Below are 15,369 nucleotides of genomic sequence, written 5' to 3' on the forward strand. Positions count from 1 at the left end.
GCTGGTGTCAAAATCCTCGTGGTGGCCTATGTCATATACAACGACATAGTATAAACCTGGCGAGGCAATTGTTGTATCTGGATGTAACAGCCTTCTACGAGCAGTAACTTCACTGCAGCGTTTGGCAAGGAAGAATTTGTGGGTTATCCGGGAGAGAAACACCGCTAAGTGGGCCTGAGTGCTCTTTACTAGGAGTTGGACGTCGATCCTGGAAAGGAATAAGACATCGAATGTGTGACTCTGCTGCTACCTCGCATCTATTACTATAACCACAGACACCAATGTCGATGATAGTATGAAGTTCGAGACATGATGAACGTTTGCACTGAAACCTTGCATGGCATGATTAATACAAAATCATCATCGCTCGCATGTGGCACTAGTAGAAAATTTTCTCCAATTGGTCTTGACATTCAACTTACGTTTGTTTGTTGTTATTTAATTCTAAAGGCTTTGCAGCTGACCCTTGCAAGAAAGAACAAACCACATATTGACCACATACAAATTACTACTATCTCAGCACGTAATCCAAAACTCTTTGTCCCACTTTGTTTTTCCGAGCAAACTTGGAAAACATGATACAAACTGGTCTCATCCAAAGCGCGCATAATGATCTTTTGACAGACGTAGCTTATGATTTTTATGGGCTTCGTTTGGCTACCTGCAGTCTCGATCAGAGGTATGTTATTCCCCTGATACATACACCTGTTTCTACAATTGACTTACTCTGATGTCAAAGAATCAAAGTTTGGCAAGTAGACGAGAGTAATGGAAATTGGAACGTTGAAGATGACTGGAAGGCGAGCATATTGGAAGACGCGTGTTTGCGCTTATCAACCAATTAATGCCAGGCTCACGATGCTACCGTCTCAAAACTAAGCTGGGCTCACCCTGAATTTGGGACTATACTCGCATCTGCCTCTTTCGACCGTACGGTGAAGATTTGGGAGCAAACTAGCTTTGCATCGACAGCTGATTCCCAAACGAATGGTGCTGGTACCGGATCTCCTCACCCTACTTCATGTGGTTCTTCAAGATGGGTGGAAAGGGCTGTATTGCTTGATGCGAGAGGTACTGTCCGCGCAGTCGAATTTGCCCCTCACCATTTTGGGTTGAAGTTGGTACGTCAGTCGTTCGTCTCATTTGGAGGTTTATGAGAGCTTCTGCAAGGCAAGTGTCTCTTCCGATAATCACATTCGCATCTACGAGTGCTTGGAACAATCATCGCTAGTCACATGGCAGCTTTCCGAAGAGGTCGATGTCTCAACACTCCCATCTGTATCACTGTCGTCGTCGTACTCTGTAGCGTTTGCGACACCAACTCAAACGAGTGCAACTCTTGAGGGTGCATCTGCAACCCTAGTCGCTCAAGCCCTGCAACAATCGCAAAATCCCACCACTCAGGGACGACCCGGAGTGGGGAATCGAGAGGCAGATGGAGGGTGGTGCATATCATGGTGTAAAGATAGATATTGGGGGGAGATCATCGCGGCTGGCTGTGGGATATCTGGCGTTATCAAAGTAATTGTCACGCCAAATTGTTTTGGTGGTATTGCTCACTCTGAACAGATTATACAATTATCTCCCTCTCGTCGACCGACGACTCTCCTTACTTTAGACCCTTCTCCTTCGCCGGCGGGGTTGCCTGCTGAGGCAGGAACTTCACTTGCGAGCGACGGAGACACTCCAACACCATTTGCGATCACGTCGGTGGCGTGGGCGCCTTCGTGTGGGCGATCATATCACCTTATAGCTACTGGAGGTCGTGATGGACATGTTAGGATATGGCGAGTCAAGCCTGCGGAGGAAGAACCTGATGTCGAAGGAGAAGGGGGCGATCCTAAATGGTCTGCAACTGTAGTAGCAGATTTCGATCACCACAAGTACGTGCGATACGCACTCCCCTATGGCTTTGTTTCTGATTGGATGCGCGCAGATCGGCGGTTGGCCGTGTTGAGTGGAACATCACTGGGTTTGTTTTTGTCTACAGATATCGTGGGCTGCATAGTTGATACGCATTCTCCCAGAACCGTTCTGTCTTCTGCTGGGAATGATGGTCGTGTGCGACTATGGAAAGCGACCATTGGTAATGTTTGGAGGACTGCCGGGAGCATTGGGGTCGAGCAGTCGGAAGATACCCAGGATGCTGATGTCAATATGGGCGAGAACGCGATTACTGAATAGGTCATTTGTATGTAGTGCTCAGGCTATTGATGCTCCTCTGCTATTTTCCACATCACGATGCCCTTCCTTTCCCATGAATGAACCAGGTGATGTCACACGGCGAGCCGCGCGGACCGAGTTGAAGTGTTGATACACGCTCATACTTCTCATTGTGGCCCGATCAGATTTAAACATTTCTCTTTCGACCACTTACCTAGAGGCTTCAGTAGTAGTCACGGAGACCAGCAACAGGCTAAAATGTCTTCATCCGAGTCAGGGTCAATCGTTGCTCCCTCTGTGCCCACCCAGCGACTGATGTCTGTCGCATCTCATCTACACAGTCAACGATTCAAAGTTGTTGTATGTCGCAACCTTGGACCCAATGTCATGTCCATTCTTGAGGCAAGACCAGAACTAGATGTGAGTTACTATTCGATTGGTATAGGAACTCGAACGAGGGGCTTACTACAGTTGTAGTTGGTTGTCTGGCCGCAGGACAGTGCCTGTGAACGGTCATGGTTGATGGAAAATATATCTGGTGCGACAGGTGTGATTGTCATGCTCGCGGACAAAGTATGGTCATTGTTTGATGTTTAAAGACACTGCATCCGCTGATGATGACTTGCTTAGGTTGATGCAGAGCTTCTGGACAAGGGTGTGTATGCAACACATAGTACCTTTAGCTAAGTTTTGACCGGCATGTGTCTGCTAGCTGGGCCATCTTTGAAGGTGGTATCCACCATGTCCGTTGGGTATGGTGCGTGTGGTATTTTGAACTTGCCAGCACTTGATTTAACCTCAACCCGCAGACCACATCGACCTCAAGCAAGCAGCACAACGTGGTTTGAAAGTGGGATATACTCCTGATGTCCTGACAGACGCAGGTGGGACAGGGCATTGAACAAACACTCTAAATCGCCGCTTATCTTCGTGACACGTAGTTGCTGATCTGTCGGTCATGCTCGCTCTCATGGCTGGCCGAAACGGAGGCGCCGGTGTAGACCTTGTGCAAAGGGGCCAGGTCAGTGATTTGTGTTCTTTGTGAGATCTTTTGTGCTGAATCATTATCAATGTCAGTGGGCAAATTTCTCGTGGGCTCCTTTTGGCTTGTGCGGACCACAACTCAGTACTACGACGTCATCCCCCACAAGAAAAATCGGTTTTCTTGGTTTTGGACGAATCGCACAAAGCGACGCTAGCGCGCCTGGTGCCGTTCGGAATCACACACTGCTTGTATTTCTCAAACCCGTCATCACTTCCAAACCACGCTCGGGATGCTGCGCTCGCAAAACAACACAAACTTCAAGCAGTCTCGAAGGTAGACCTCGATGAACTTTCGCGGGAAAGTGACGTTCTCTTTGTGCTTGCTCCTGGAGGGGGCGAAACGTATCATGTTGTGAATGAGACACTGCTTAGAAAGATGAAAAAGACCAGCATTCTCGTGAACGCGAGTCGCGGAACGTTGGTTGATTCAGATGCTCTGGCGAAGGCTTTGAGAGAAGGATGGATCTGGGGAGCTGGATTGGATGTCGTCGAAGGGGAACCCAATGTCACGATTGATCATCCTCTTGTTAAGGAGCCGAGGTCAGTGCCAGCTTTACCTGATTTGATGTTCTTAGCTGTACTGATATTTGCTATGTAGATGTGTGATAGTGCCTCATATTGCAAGCGCTACACTAGAAACTCGACTAGAAATGGCAACTCGTGCGGCACAGAATCTGATTGGGGCGATTCTGGGATGGGAGATGCCTTCTCAGGTCGATCTGTCCAATGTGTCGTAACAATCAGTTGTAAGCTGGTCGAATCAACATCCTTAAATACAAACAAACTCCTGCAATCTGCAGACTAATACCCGCCGATTGTAAATCATATCGAACATGTCCCGTACTACACGGTACTACTGGTTTCTACATGAACGCGCTCCTGGAAAGCAATTGAAGTCATAGCGGTTGTTGCATCGGAGTCGGCCACGAGTTTAGCGTGATATTCTCGAACACCAAGGATGAGGCGTGGTCCAAGCACAGACAGCTGCACCACTTGGAAGATTTGAGCCAAACCAGCATATATCTGAGCGTCCAAGGAATACACGTCCTATAGAATCGATGAATCGTGGGCGCACATAGAGGTTGGTGACAGATGGGCATACCGCTAAGATCGCCAAAGAAAATGAACCGATATGAAAGCAAGCTATAGCAAGAAAGCTGGTACGTGCAGAATGTGAGCGGAAAAGACAGCCGCAATTAAATTGTGAGCTCACCTCGCAAAGTAACTTGCGTGAGTTTGTATTAAAACCGTAAAACAGTCTGTAACAATACTCCTTGTTGAGTGTATTCGCAGTTCACGGAAGTGCTTTACAGCAATCCAGACTGCGAGACACAGCGCAAGAACTTCCCATACAGCGCCGAGTATCCAAGTCACGGAAGCCAGAAATTGGAGATATCCCGAATAGTCAAATATGCACTGATAGGTGCCGGAGAGAATGAATTCCTCTGGTATTTATCGGTGAGCATGGTGCACTTGAATATTTCATACACATGTAGGGCTTACCCCCTGTAACCTGCCTTATTTGTAATACGATCACCACTACAATGGCGATTCTAATAGCCAGAAAGACGACAACAAGAAATACCAGCATCTTTCTGGATCGCTGATACATAGCATACAACCGAGTGATCATGATGGCTTGCATGATATTTCAGTTGAGTCAATATCACGGAGATATTTAGCTCACCACCCAGTATTATATCTACAACATCACTTGTCCAATTAATTGCGTTGAACATGATACGGCCTGAAATCCAGCAATATCGGTCATCAGCTTCGGAGGATCACAGGCTCGAAACAAACTCACAGCTGTGGGAGTCATTAGGTTGAAGTTGAACTAACGAGTTGTTCAAGAATCTCACTCACCCCTACATGGTAGTTCAATTTTTGGACGGGAATGGAAGGCATCGGTGGGAAATACTCACTGCATCTGTTGTTGGAATTGTTGGAACATCGACTGTATGTCGTTCATCACAAGAAGAAAAGGAGTCTATACGAGGAGACATACATAAAATGTTGATCCTGATTGTTGAATAATGAGCACAACATCAATGGATTAAGCTTCGAAACTTACACAACAAATCCTATTCCACCATACCGTGCCTGGGATATAATCACATGGGTACAGCTTGCTAACCACGCTTGAAAACACAGGACACATACAGCAAGATACAGAACGGTCATCATGGACCAGTGTTGCCTCTGCCGCGAATTAGTTGTGGGATCTTCATATCAGTCTTTTGATTTGGGAGTCCGCTCACCCAGACCAGTTCCACCTGTAAGACCATTCTCAGCGAGATGACTGCTCCTGCTGATGGTGTCAACCTACCTCTTGTCCGAACGTGAGTCCTAGAAACCCCATGATGTCACTGAATATTTCTATTTCCATACTTGATGTTGCTCACCCCAATCGTATATTGCCATAGCACAAGCGACAACTGCGAAAAGTTAATTGAGTCATCACGGTCATCGTGCGACTGGCTCTCCACGAACCTACAAAATAGCTGGAAATAAGTTCTGCATTGATAAGTGGCCACCAGCTGGGATCGCTCGAAACTAGGGTCATACTATCAGAGGATGTGAGTGAGCGAGCAGGGGAACCTGATGAACATGCGCTTACATTGCTAAAGTGAGACTTGAGGGCATGATATCTGATTGATTGAAGTAAATGACCCAGCATGAATTCTGAAGTGACATCAGATATCCGGCCTCTGTCAGCACCCACAAATGATGCGCACCCCGTTTTGTTTATCATAGAAAGTCGTTGATTGTCATTCAGTGCAGGAGAAACTATCACTAATGGCCCAGGTAAGTTTTGTTTGAATAGCAGGTGTCACGTTTGGGGAGATTGGCAAGCTTGCCCAGTGAGGGTCATGGTCGGCATGCTCTCAGCAGAGTTGCGGACCTTTTGAGAAATGTAAATAGATGTCGAGTATGAATGCCGAAGGCACAGGATAGCTGTACTTGGTGCAATCATTTTCTCAGGAGCCAATGGATCGCAACATGAACGCTTCACACGCCGATAAGGAAGAATAACATACCTCATGCGAGGTGAATTACTCCCTGATCCCGTGCCAGTACGCCCTGGTAAGCTTCGTACTTATCTCGCGATGACCGAGCTTTCATCACAACTATGAACAGGAACTTACATCAGTGACTCACGCAAAGAAAGACCGACGAACTATTCGAGATCCGTGCTATGATAGTGCGATCTTTCAAGTATTCTTGGTATTATTGTAGGGTTCGACCTAGAGGAATATGGATCCAGGGATATTGATGGTATCAAAGCAACAGGTGCTATGTCGCAAAGTTCCAAAAGTGATTGCAGTGAGGTATTCTTAACGACGGTAATTATAGGCGATAACACATGAGTATCGTACCTATAAGACAAGGGGGTCACAGCGTGCCAGAGCCTCCTTCAATATTATTTGAATACAAAGGAGCTTTATACAGCGGTAAGCACTGGGACATAGTAGGGATTTTGAGACGCAGCATTTGAGGTGTACATCACTACTCGAGAAATGCGGCCTGCGTCGACCAAAACCTTTGCCATAAATGTTAAGTTGGTATTTTGACGTGAAAGTGTGTTTCGGACTCAGCAGAATTCTAAACATTACAAATGGTTCAAAACACACCTGAGACTCTAATGGGCTTGCACGAGCCGCTAAGGAGTACTGGCGAAAAAGCGGTCCCAGGCTAGAGGACCGGAAACCCTATGAAAATAAATTTCGATATAGAAATACACAGTAGCCACAACGAGGGGACGGAGGGGACGTAATACAGCGTGCTGCGTGAACTACGACTTTGGGACTCCACCCCACTATTCGAAGAGGTGAGAATGGTGAGACGCGAAACTAAATTCTGACAAGACGACAGGTGAAGTCAGATAGAGGAGATATGAACTACTACATAAAAAAACTCACCTGGAAAGAAGACTAGAGAAGTTAGAAAAAGGCGATAAGCGTCCCTGCTCGTCGTCCGCCAGGCCAAAAACCCAAACTCCACGATAGGTATCAGTAGGCAGGAGTTTGAAAACGAGACACTGCCATGCCGCTAAGAAATGAAAACGCACAGACCATACAGGCAGTGCAGCACATACGAACGCTTGTCACAACGGATAAAATCAAACACAAAAACGAAATGAACATAGCCTAGACCGTTAGGTCCGGACGGGATCACGTCAATAATATGCATCACGTGAATACTACTCGGGTCGAAAGTTTTAGTGGGATCAGAGAAACCTTGTCAATCGCAGAATTTGCACAGACTTACAGTATTCTTACACTTCGTGGATGTCGGGGACTCCATTACGGGGATATTTTTGTCTTGATGACATTGTAACGGGGAGTGAGGAAGTGTGCACGACGCGACAGGTACATGCGAAGAGGAACTTCCAGAACGCATTGGTAGGGGTGGTTGATTGGGATAGGTGAGGCACCCATTTGACTTTCTCTGCCAACAGAACGTGACTTTTTTCAGGAGAGTTGGTCATGATGCTGTCACACGGCCACTGAAAGTGGAGAGAGATACTACGCCTCCTCAAGAATTATTCAGACGGTAGACTTTTGTTCCCGAAGACTGCATCATGATCGCTCCTTGATCTGTGTTAGATCAGTTACGGTGGTTGTATGATTTTACTGATAAAATACCGCAACTGCCAGTGATACAAGGACACCTTCGCGTTGGAAACAAGTTTCATACATCACAATCAATCAGTCACCCGTTCAATATTTGCGGTGTTTAAGCGTTCCACTTGTAAAGATACTACTTTGTGACGATCAACCTCGCCCAAATTCTACCTTGATTTGATCGAGTCGGACTAGGGGCTTTCCAGCCTCCAGGAGATTGCCCCGTTGTCCTTGATATCACACCGCGATGGTAACGGTCAACTAAGAACGTTTCACCTCCATGGTGCCTTTTTTTAGCAGTGGGGAGATGGGCGGTGATACTTATATCTAACACGAATTCCATTATCATGATATTTTACCAAGTTTGCCACTCAGTGCCCCGACTCACGCTAGTGACTCCCACCATCCTTCAAATATGACCGCAGTCTCAAACGATCCCTATTGGTGGCCGCAGATCAATTTCAATATCAATATCAGTTATTATATAGGTTCGTGGACAACCAGTCGGATGTTGTCACTCATGAGTCTTAGTTGTGGTTTAACAGTTGCCTCCTCCGCTGCGGTGATATACGATTGCGGTAAGTAAGGTAGTGTTAAGGAACCACTTTGATATCCTTATGATCATTTCAGCATTGACAATCGGAAAAGAGGTAAATTGACGCCATTAACGAGGAATCCAACCCACTAAGAATGATTATTGCAGTATGAACTGGTCTGGGTGAGCAGAGTCCTATACCAGAAGGACACAATTAATTCGCAGCAGAGGCATCACTGGTCCCTCATTACGGTTCTATACATCGGTGTGCGTAGCTTATATTGCAAGCGGCGCAGTTGGTAAGACATGCTAATTTCAAAATATTCTAGTTGCGCTACGTTGGAATAGTATACGTTGTGTAGGTTTGCAAGGTTAATAAGTTTTCGCTGTGCTAATAAGCCATTACTCACAATTAGCATCAACATGCTGCGTATGTCTCCTCACATACACCGTGTGTATTTCCTCTGACCAGCGACGTATAGAATTTCTTCCGACAGTCTCGTTAACAGATGAAGTATGTATTCTAACGCATTTGCGCTTCCAGTTCCATCCCACTAACTGCAATACTATTTTTAGGGGTGAGTGAGATTATCAACAAACTCGTCGGCGCAACACACTGACTGCGACAGCTGTGAGGTTTTTCCTGGAATGCTAAGTCATCTTCCAGCACGCGTCACTGACTTGGATTTTCAGGCAATGCTATATACTACACACTAAATTGGATGAGTGTTATCACAAATGCCATGCTAGGCGGTAAGCTACTCCGCTATGGTACTTCAATGATATCGTCTTGACTGATACATCATGCAAGCCATTATGATCACTCGACTATATGCCATGTATCAACAATCAAGAAAGATGCTTATCTTTCTCATTGTATTCTTCACAGCAGTCACAGTCGCCTGTGGAGTAATGACTGGAATCCTAAACAAGTATACTGTAGGGGGTAAGCTTTAATTACGGTTGAAAGACTTGTGCTGATCAAACGAACACCAGAGGAGCTTGTTTTCTCCGGTACCTATCAATGCTATTGCTATGACCCGGAGGCAAACGCCCTCATTCTTCTTCTCATAACTTGGATACTCTCCACTCTATGGGAAGTTCTTGCGCTGTGTCTTGCAGTCTGGATTGTTGTAAAACACTTCCGTGAACTGCAACGACCCTCGACAGGATGGGCCGTTAGGGACAGTTTTATAGTGTTAATGAGAACTCACGTGGTTTACTTTGCCAGGTGCGCTCGTAATTTGAATCTAGTCAACCTTTTTTGCTGAAGTGTACATGCTAGCTTTGTTGCTGTTTCCTGTCTCGACCTCGGGTTTTTGTCTCCAGACTTAGTACGCCCTTCTGTCGCTGACGTTTGGTGACCTGAATTCATCACTTTACAGAACTCACTTGCCATGGGACCTCAGATTTACTATGGCCTTCGTCAAATTCTTTCAGTTATGCAGCTGTTTGTGCTCGGACCACGCCTCATCCTTGGCGTTCGACAATACCACACTAAGGTTGTGGATAGCTCCGATGCAGGAGAAGACATGATTGGTATGTCTTTCCAGCAGCGTGCGCACGTGTCAACTGGCAGTGACTAGTGACCTGTTGGTTACTCCTCACTTGGTGAAAACTTCATTTTACTACTTAAGTACGTACACACTCGTTTGTTTTCTTTTCGTTCTTTCCTCGCAATCAACTTTCCTCTGTCCTTTGACTGATGTAAGCACTGGATTCAATTCTTAGTGGTCTATAATGTCGACGTCGTAATTATCTCTCGCACGTTCGTTAGCTTAGTGATAAGATAGTGGCAGTGCTCATGTTTCCGTCACTTTCCTTATTTGTTGATCACGGTCTCCAAAATTTTGACGCGTTCTGCTCGTCATCTTTTGCGAGCTCTTCATCTGCTTGCCACCTTCTCGATTGTTGCAGCGATGACAAAATATATCCTTGTTTCCGGAGGTGTTGTTAGTGGGATCGGGAAGGGTGTTATCGGTGCGACACAGCGCTTTTGACGCTGTACCTGGTTGTTTATTATCACCCCCAGCCTCCTCAACAGGCCTACTCCTAAAAACTGCAGGCCTCAAGGTCACAGCTATCAAGATAGATCCTTATATGAATATAGATGCTGGTACTATGCGACCGACAGAACATGGTGAGATTTGAGTGCGACGTTTCCTCAACAACCGTCTAAGATTCGCCCATCAGGCGAAGTCTACGTTTTGAATGATGGTGGCGAGGTGGATCTAGACCTGGGGAATTATGAGAGATACCTCGACGTTACACTATCCAAAGACAATAACATTACTACGGGCAAAATATATCGTGAAGTTATTGAGAAGGAAGTGAGTTGTCTTCTCTCTCGCTTTTTGACAGGAGTTTATTGTTCTGAATAGCGGAGAGGGGAGTACCTTGGAAAAACGGTGCAAGTACGTCCATGACAATTGTTGCGTACCTCACTGCTCTTAATCCTCGGCGGTTAGATTGTGCCGCACGTAACGAACGCGATTCAAGATTGGATACAGCGTGTTTCAAAGATACCGGTGGATGAATCAGGAGAGGAACCTGATATTTGTATTGTGGAGGTGAAAAGTAACATGCAACACTTTCCGCCGTGATATTGACTTTCTGTAGCTTGGCGGCACTGTCGGAGATATCGAGTCGGCGCCGTTTATAGAGGCAATGCGCCAGTTCCAGTTTCGCGTTGGACACGATAATTTCGCATTGATTCATGTTTCACTTGTTCCCGACATGCATGGCGAGCAGAAGACAAAGCCAACTCAGACTACTGTTCATGCATTGCGCGGGCTCGGTCTGCTGCCCGACCTAGTAAGTGATGTATCCTTTTCAAATGGCATACCTGACGTTGTCTGGAGATTGCGTGCCGGTTATTGGGGCGCCAACCCCTTGAATCCTCTACCAAGGACAAAATTTCCATGTTCTGTCACGTTGCGTCGGAGCAGGTGATAGGCGTTCATGATGTCTCGTCTGTCTACCACGTCCCCTTGCTCTTACAGTCGCAACGAATTATCGAGTATCTCCGTAAGCGGCTCAATCTCGCAAGTTTGAACATCACAGAAGAGTGGGTTTCCAAAGGGCTGTCCTTGGAAATGAAGTGGAGAGCCGTAACAAAAGGGTACTGTTATTTTTCTTCCCCTATCATCGTTTCTCATCTCTCATTGTCCAGGCAAGAACGCCTCTTCGACGAAGTCAAAATCGTCCTTGTTGGGAAGTACACCGATCTGAAAGACTCGTACATGTCTGTCATAAAAGCCCTCGAACATTCTGCATTCCGCGTTCGCAGGAAACTCACTATTCAGGTTGGTTGTGTTGGTACCCGAGAATAAACGACTCACAGTGATGTTGCATAGTGGGTCGAGTCATCGGACCTGGAGTCTTCAACGCAGGAATCTGATCCTGCTAAATACCACGATGCGTGGCGAGCAGTTGTTGGTGCTGGGTAAGTGGCGGCCGTATATCTGATCAGGAGATCGTCTGGTTCTCAAATAAGGACAGCGGTATTCTGGTTCCTGGCGGGTTCGGAAAGCGCGGCACGGAGGGTATGATTCTTGCCATCAAATGGGCACGAGAGCAGAAAATCCCTTTCCTTGGTATCTGCCTCGGCTTCCAGATGGCTGTGGTAGAATGGGCACGTAGCGTGCTCGAAATACCAGGTTCGCTCTATTTTCTTGTTAGCCATTGCTTCTCTTATCTTCCATAGATGCTCATTCGGCTGAGCTCGTTCCCGATACACAAAATGCTTTTATTATCTTCATGCCTGAGATCTCACGCACTCATATGGGTGGAACAATGCGCCTGGGTCTTCGACCCACTGTATTTGACCGTGAATTTGAGGCTTGGTCCAAGGCTCGCAAGTTATACGGCGGCAATGAAAAAATGTGGGAAAGGCATCGACACCGATACGAGGTCAACCCGGAACAGGTGCAGCGTCTACAGGAGAGCGGTCTTACATTCGTGGGCAAGGACGAAAAGGGGGAGAGAATGCAGATCCTTGAACTCAAAGGTATGGTCATATGCGCAATCGATCTGAAGGCTGTTACGATTGATCATTGCAGATCATCCATTTTTCATGGGTCTACAAGCCCATCCCGAACTGTGCTCTAGACCACTCAACCCTTCACCACCCTTCCTAGGCTTCATTGCAGCGTCTTGTGGACAATCTGATCTCGAAGAACAGATCCAGGAACAACTAAAATCCTTCCGCCCACCTCACCCCGAACATTCGATGGTTAGTGAAGAGGCGTTGAGGACAAGTACGCAAGAACATCCGATTGCCAATGGTGTCGGTACCATGACACCACCAACTGACTAAAAGGCTAGCGAGCATGGCACACATACCACTCATAAATAATATGTGGAATCAATGCCATTTCAAATACTCTGGATGATATTAATAAGCGTGACTGTAGGCTAATAACGAAAGTCGAGTGGTGCATTGTATGCGATCTAAATTAGTATTGGTCGTGAATCCATTACCGATTGGCAAACCCGCGTGAGCTGTTCTCGCGGCGTGGAGCATTATTCGACCACTCTCTCTGTGGTCTGGTCTCCCTGCCATAGCGTGAACCGCGGTACTCGTCAGTACTGCCAGAAGGGTCACTTCTCTCTCTCTGTGGTCTGGTCTCCCTCCCATAGCGTGAACCGCGGTACTCTTCAGTACTGCCAGAAGTGTCACTCCACTCTCTACGTGGTTTGGGTTTCTCCCTTCCATAACGTGCACCACGATACTCGTCAACGTCGCCAGAAGGGTCATTTTCATCCAACCGCTCATCCCGACGGAAGTTTCCTCTGGGGTTCTCGAAGGACCGGTTCTGCTTGCCCCTTCCTTCCCATGAATTTACAGGTCTGGCTGAAGGCCTAGGATCCCGGTACGATTTGCCAAAGTGCTTCGTGCGTCCGTCGTTGAGGCCCATCTTCTGCAGGAAGCCGTCGCTGACATGCGGAGGTGCAGGTAAACCACATGCTTCCGTTGCCCAATTTTTACATCCAGTCAATATGTTGCCCTTCTGAACTCGCAACTCAGGCGACTTAGGGATATAATAGCCAAGGAGAGAAGCAAAAGTCTCCTTGACAGCTTCTTCGTCGATATGTTCTAGTATCGCCGCGATGCTGTTGTGCATTTCTTCCGAGGAAAGGCGTGATGAAAGCGGCGCGTCGTACGCCCTGGGTGTGTTCCGCATTGGTCGACCCTTGAGATCATGTGTCCTAATTGTTACACTCTTGAATGCCTCTTGAGGGTCAGCGTCATAGTGAGCTGCGAGATCCTGAACCTGGCGCGCGAGCTCATCTGATGTGACTGGCTTTAGCGGAACTTCGTTGAGCTGCCAGCTTAAAAAGCCAATCTCCCAAGGCAGGAGAACTAAATCCCCACGTCCAACTGTGGAACCCTGGCGACCAGTACGTCCGACACGATGAATGTACTGTTCCGTGGCAGCGGGGATACCCAGCTGAATGACTCGCGTTACCCCTGGATAGTCCACACCTCGTGCAGACACGTCGGACGTGACGAGAATTGACGCTCCAGACTTGTCAGCGCGGAAAGCATCAGAGGCGGCTATGCGTGAGTCCTGTGCGCGCTTAGAATGAATCTCGTACACCTTGGTGTACTGGCCAGCAGGCAGTACTACTTTTGAAAGCTCGCGAGTGAGTGTCGCGAAAAGCTGTGTCATGCGTGTAGTGGGGAGGAATAATATAACTTTACTCTTGCCCGGGTTTGAAAGCTGGTCATGTGCAAGGAGACGAAGAAGGTGGGGGATCTGTTGAGATGGGCTGGGGAGGACGGTGTGGTATTGGGGGACGTGTGCGTGAACTGGGGATTCACTTTCATGCGCTACGTCAATGAATTTATGGTCCTGGGCAAGAACTGTCTGTGCGACCTGGCGAACGTTCCGAGAGAGTGTTGCTGAAAAGAGGAATGTCTGCCTCTCAGGTGTAGGTGGCAAATAACTCATAATTGCATCGATGTCATCCCGGAAGCCCATATCGAGAAGCATGTCTGCCTCATCGAATATCACCTAGCCACAAATAGGTAAGCAAGGGGATCATACTGAACTCATAGGGTGGCATACCATTTTACATTTGCTAATACCATTCGCTACCTCAGGCTCCGACTGCAGCAAATCACGAAGTCGCCCGGGGGTAGCTACGACAATATCCCTCCGCCCTTTCATGAAGTCGCGCATCTGGATTCGCTTACTCGCTCCGCCAAAAAATAGTCTAACCTCAAAGTCCTTGTGATGCGCGGTCAGCTTGATAGCAGTGTTGGCAATCTGTGTAGCGAGCTCGCGGGTAGGGCTGATGATAAGGGTGCCGACATGCTCCCTGGTGAATTGTCTCCGAGCTTGTGCCTCTAGATGCTTGTCTGAAACAAGGCCTGCATCGCGAACCGCTTGCTTACCCCGAGCGTGGATGGCATTAACGCGAGCCTCGATAGCTGGAATTAGGAACGCAAAAGTCTTCCCGGTACCAGTTTTTGCCTTGACCAAAAGATCTCGTGACCGTGTCGGAGCGTCGTTAGATGTTGAATCAGGAGGTAGAGCAAGCTCTGGGAGGAGCTTTGCAACTGCAGCTTGGACGGGGGTCATAGTTTTGAATCGATAAGGATTGTCAGTGATAGCACTGAGTGTCTTATAGGATATCATTTGCTTCATCGATTCCCATGATGGTTCTTCGAGAGGAAGGTTACCCGCAGGGATACCTGTGGGTGCTGGAGCATTTGCGATATTCTCTTGCAGAACGACAGGAGGAGCGGCTGCTGACGCTGTTGCAGTAGATTCATACTTCCGTGAACAAACATGAGGAATTAAAATGCCTGAGAAATCTCGGTTATTGCAGCTGCATCTGGCTAGAAATTGCATGACCATACCTGCGCGTTTTCCTCTCAATGTCGCAAACCCATGGCCTTGGCTCTGAAGGAGTTGTGAGCGAAAGCATGCTCTACTTGAGGCTGTCGTTGCTCGAGCGAGCAGACTGCACGTCATATACGAGTTATAA

At 47.3% G+C, this 15,369-nt stretch overlaps 5 protein-coding genes across 5 annotated transcripts; 3 read left to right on the forward strand and 2 right to left on the reverse strand.

The window, feature by feature from the left end:
* Positions 1 to 451: 451 nt before the first annotated feature.
* Positions 452 to 2,262, forward strand: EDB93DRAFT_897008 (WD40-repeat-containing domain protein). The gene is made up of 6 exons (XM_041457864.1): positions 452 to 679; positions 740 to 800; positions 852 to 1,121; positions 1,171 to 1,883; positions 1,937 to 1,972; positions 2,028 to 2,262. Exons 1-6 carry the CDS (start codon positions 576 to 578, stop codon positions 2,182 to 2,184), a joined length of 1,341 nt encoding a protein of 446 aa, XP_041302841.1. The 5' UTR covers positions 452 to 575; the 3' UTR covers positions 2,185 to 2,262.
* A 67-nt stretch (positions 2,263 to 2,329) lies between these two features.
* On the forward strand, positions 2,330 to 4,196 carry EDB93DRAFT_1175914 (uncharacterized protein). Its single transcript, XM_041450496.1, has 9 exons — positions 2,330 to 2,583; positions 2,641 to 2,736; positions 2,794 to 2,818; positions 2,876 to 2,920; positions 2,973 to 3,047; positions 3,105 to 3,184; positions 3,241 to 3,331; positions 3,354 to 3,747; positions 3,806 to 4,196. Exons 1-9 carry the CDS (start codon positions 2,422 to 2,424, stop codon positions 3,942 to 3,944), a joined length of 1,107 nt encoding a protein of 368 aa, XP_041302842.1. The 5' UTR covers positions 2,330 to 2,421; the 3' UTR covers positions 3,945 to 4,196.
* EDB93DRAFT_1107782 (uncharacterized protein) lies at positions 4,051 to 5,853 on the reverse strand (the record flags this gene model as incomplete). The annotated part of the gene is made up of 15 exons (XM_041447767.1): positions 4,051 to 4,254; positions 4,283 to 4,364; positions 4,421 to 4,652; positions 4,711 to 4,845; positions 4,895 to 4,954; positions 5,015 to 5,016; positions 5,074 to 5,075; positions 5,133 to 5,164; positions 5,216 to 5,229; positions 5,282 to 5,310; positions 5,469 to 5,483; positions 5,537 to 5,556; positions 5,613 to 5,645; positions 5,701 to 5,774; positions 5,828 to 5,853. The coding sequence occupies 15 exons, from the start codon at positions 5,851 to 5,853 to the stop codon at positions 4,051 to 4,053; spliced, it is 960 nt and encodes a 319-aa protein (XP_041302843.1).
* A 4,436-nt stretch (positions 5,854 to 10,289) lies between these two features.
* Positions 10,290 to 12,688, forward strand: EDB93DRAFT_1093713 (CTP synthase N-terminus-domain-containing protein; the record flags this gene model as incomplete). The annotated part of the gene is made up of 12 exons (XM_041446541.1): positions 10,290 to 10,350; positions 10,403 to 10,510; positions 10,564 to 10,700; positions 10,752 to 10,784; positions 10,839 to 10,940; positions 10,990 to 11,184; positions 11,232 to 11,491; positions 11,543 to 11,675; positions 11,727 to 11,815; positions 11,872 to 12,029; positions 12,077 to 12,379; positions 12,432 to 12,688. 12 exons carry the CDS (start codon positions 10,290 to 10,292, stop codon positions 12,686 to 12,688), a joined length of 1,836 nt encoding a protein of 611 aa, XP_041302844.1.
* A 160-nt stretch (positions 12,689 to 12,848) lies between these two features.
* On the reverse strand, positions 12,849 to 15,356 carry EDB93DRAFT_1255116 (DEAD-domain-containing protein; the record flags this gene model as incomplete). The annotated part of the gene is made up of 3 exons (XM_041453730.1): positions 12,849 to 14,390; positions 14,445 to 15,187; positions 15,242 to 15,356. The coding sequence occupies 3 exons, from the start codon at positions 15,354 to 15,356 to the stop codon at positions 12,849 to 12,851; spliced, it is 2,400 nt and encodes a 799-aa protein (XP_041302845.1).
* Positions 15,357 to 15,369: the final 13 nt, after the last annotated feature.

The sequence above is a fragment of the Suillus bovinus genome, assembly GCF_016758785.1.
Source record: "Suillus bovinus strain UH-Sbo-P2 chromosome Unknown EDB93scaffold_86, whole genome shotgun sequence".
NCBI lineage: Eukaryota > Fungi > Basidiomycota > Agaricomycetes > Boletales > Suillaceae > Suillus > Suillus bovinus.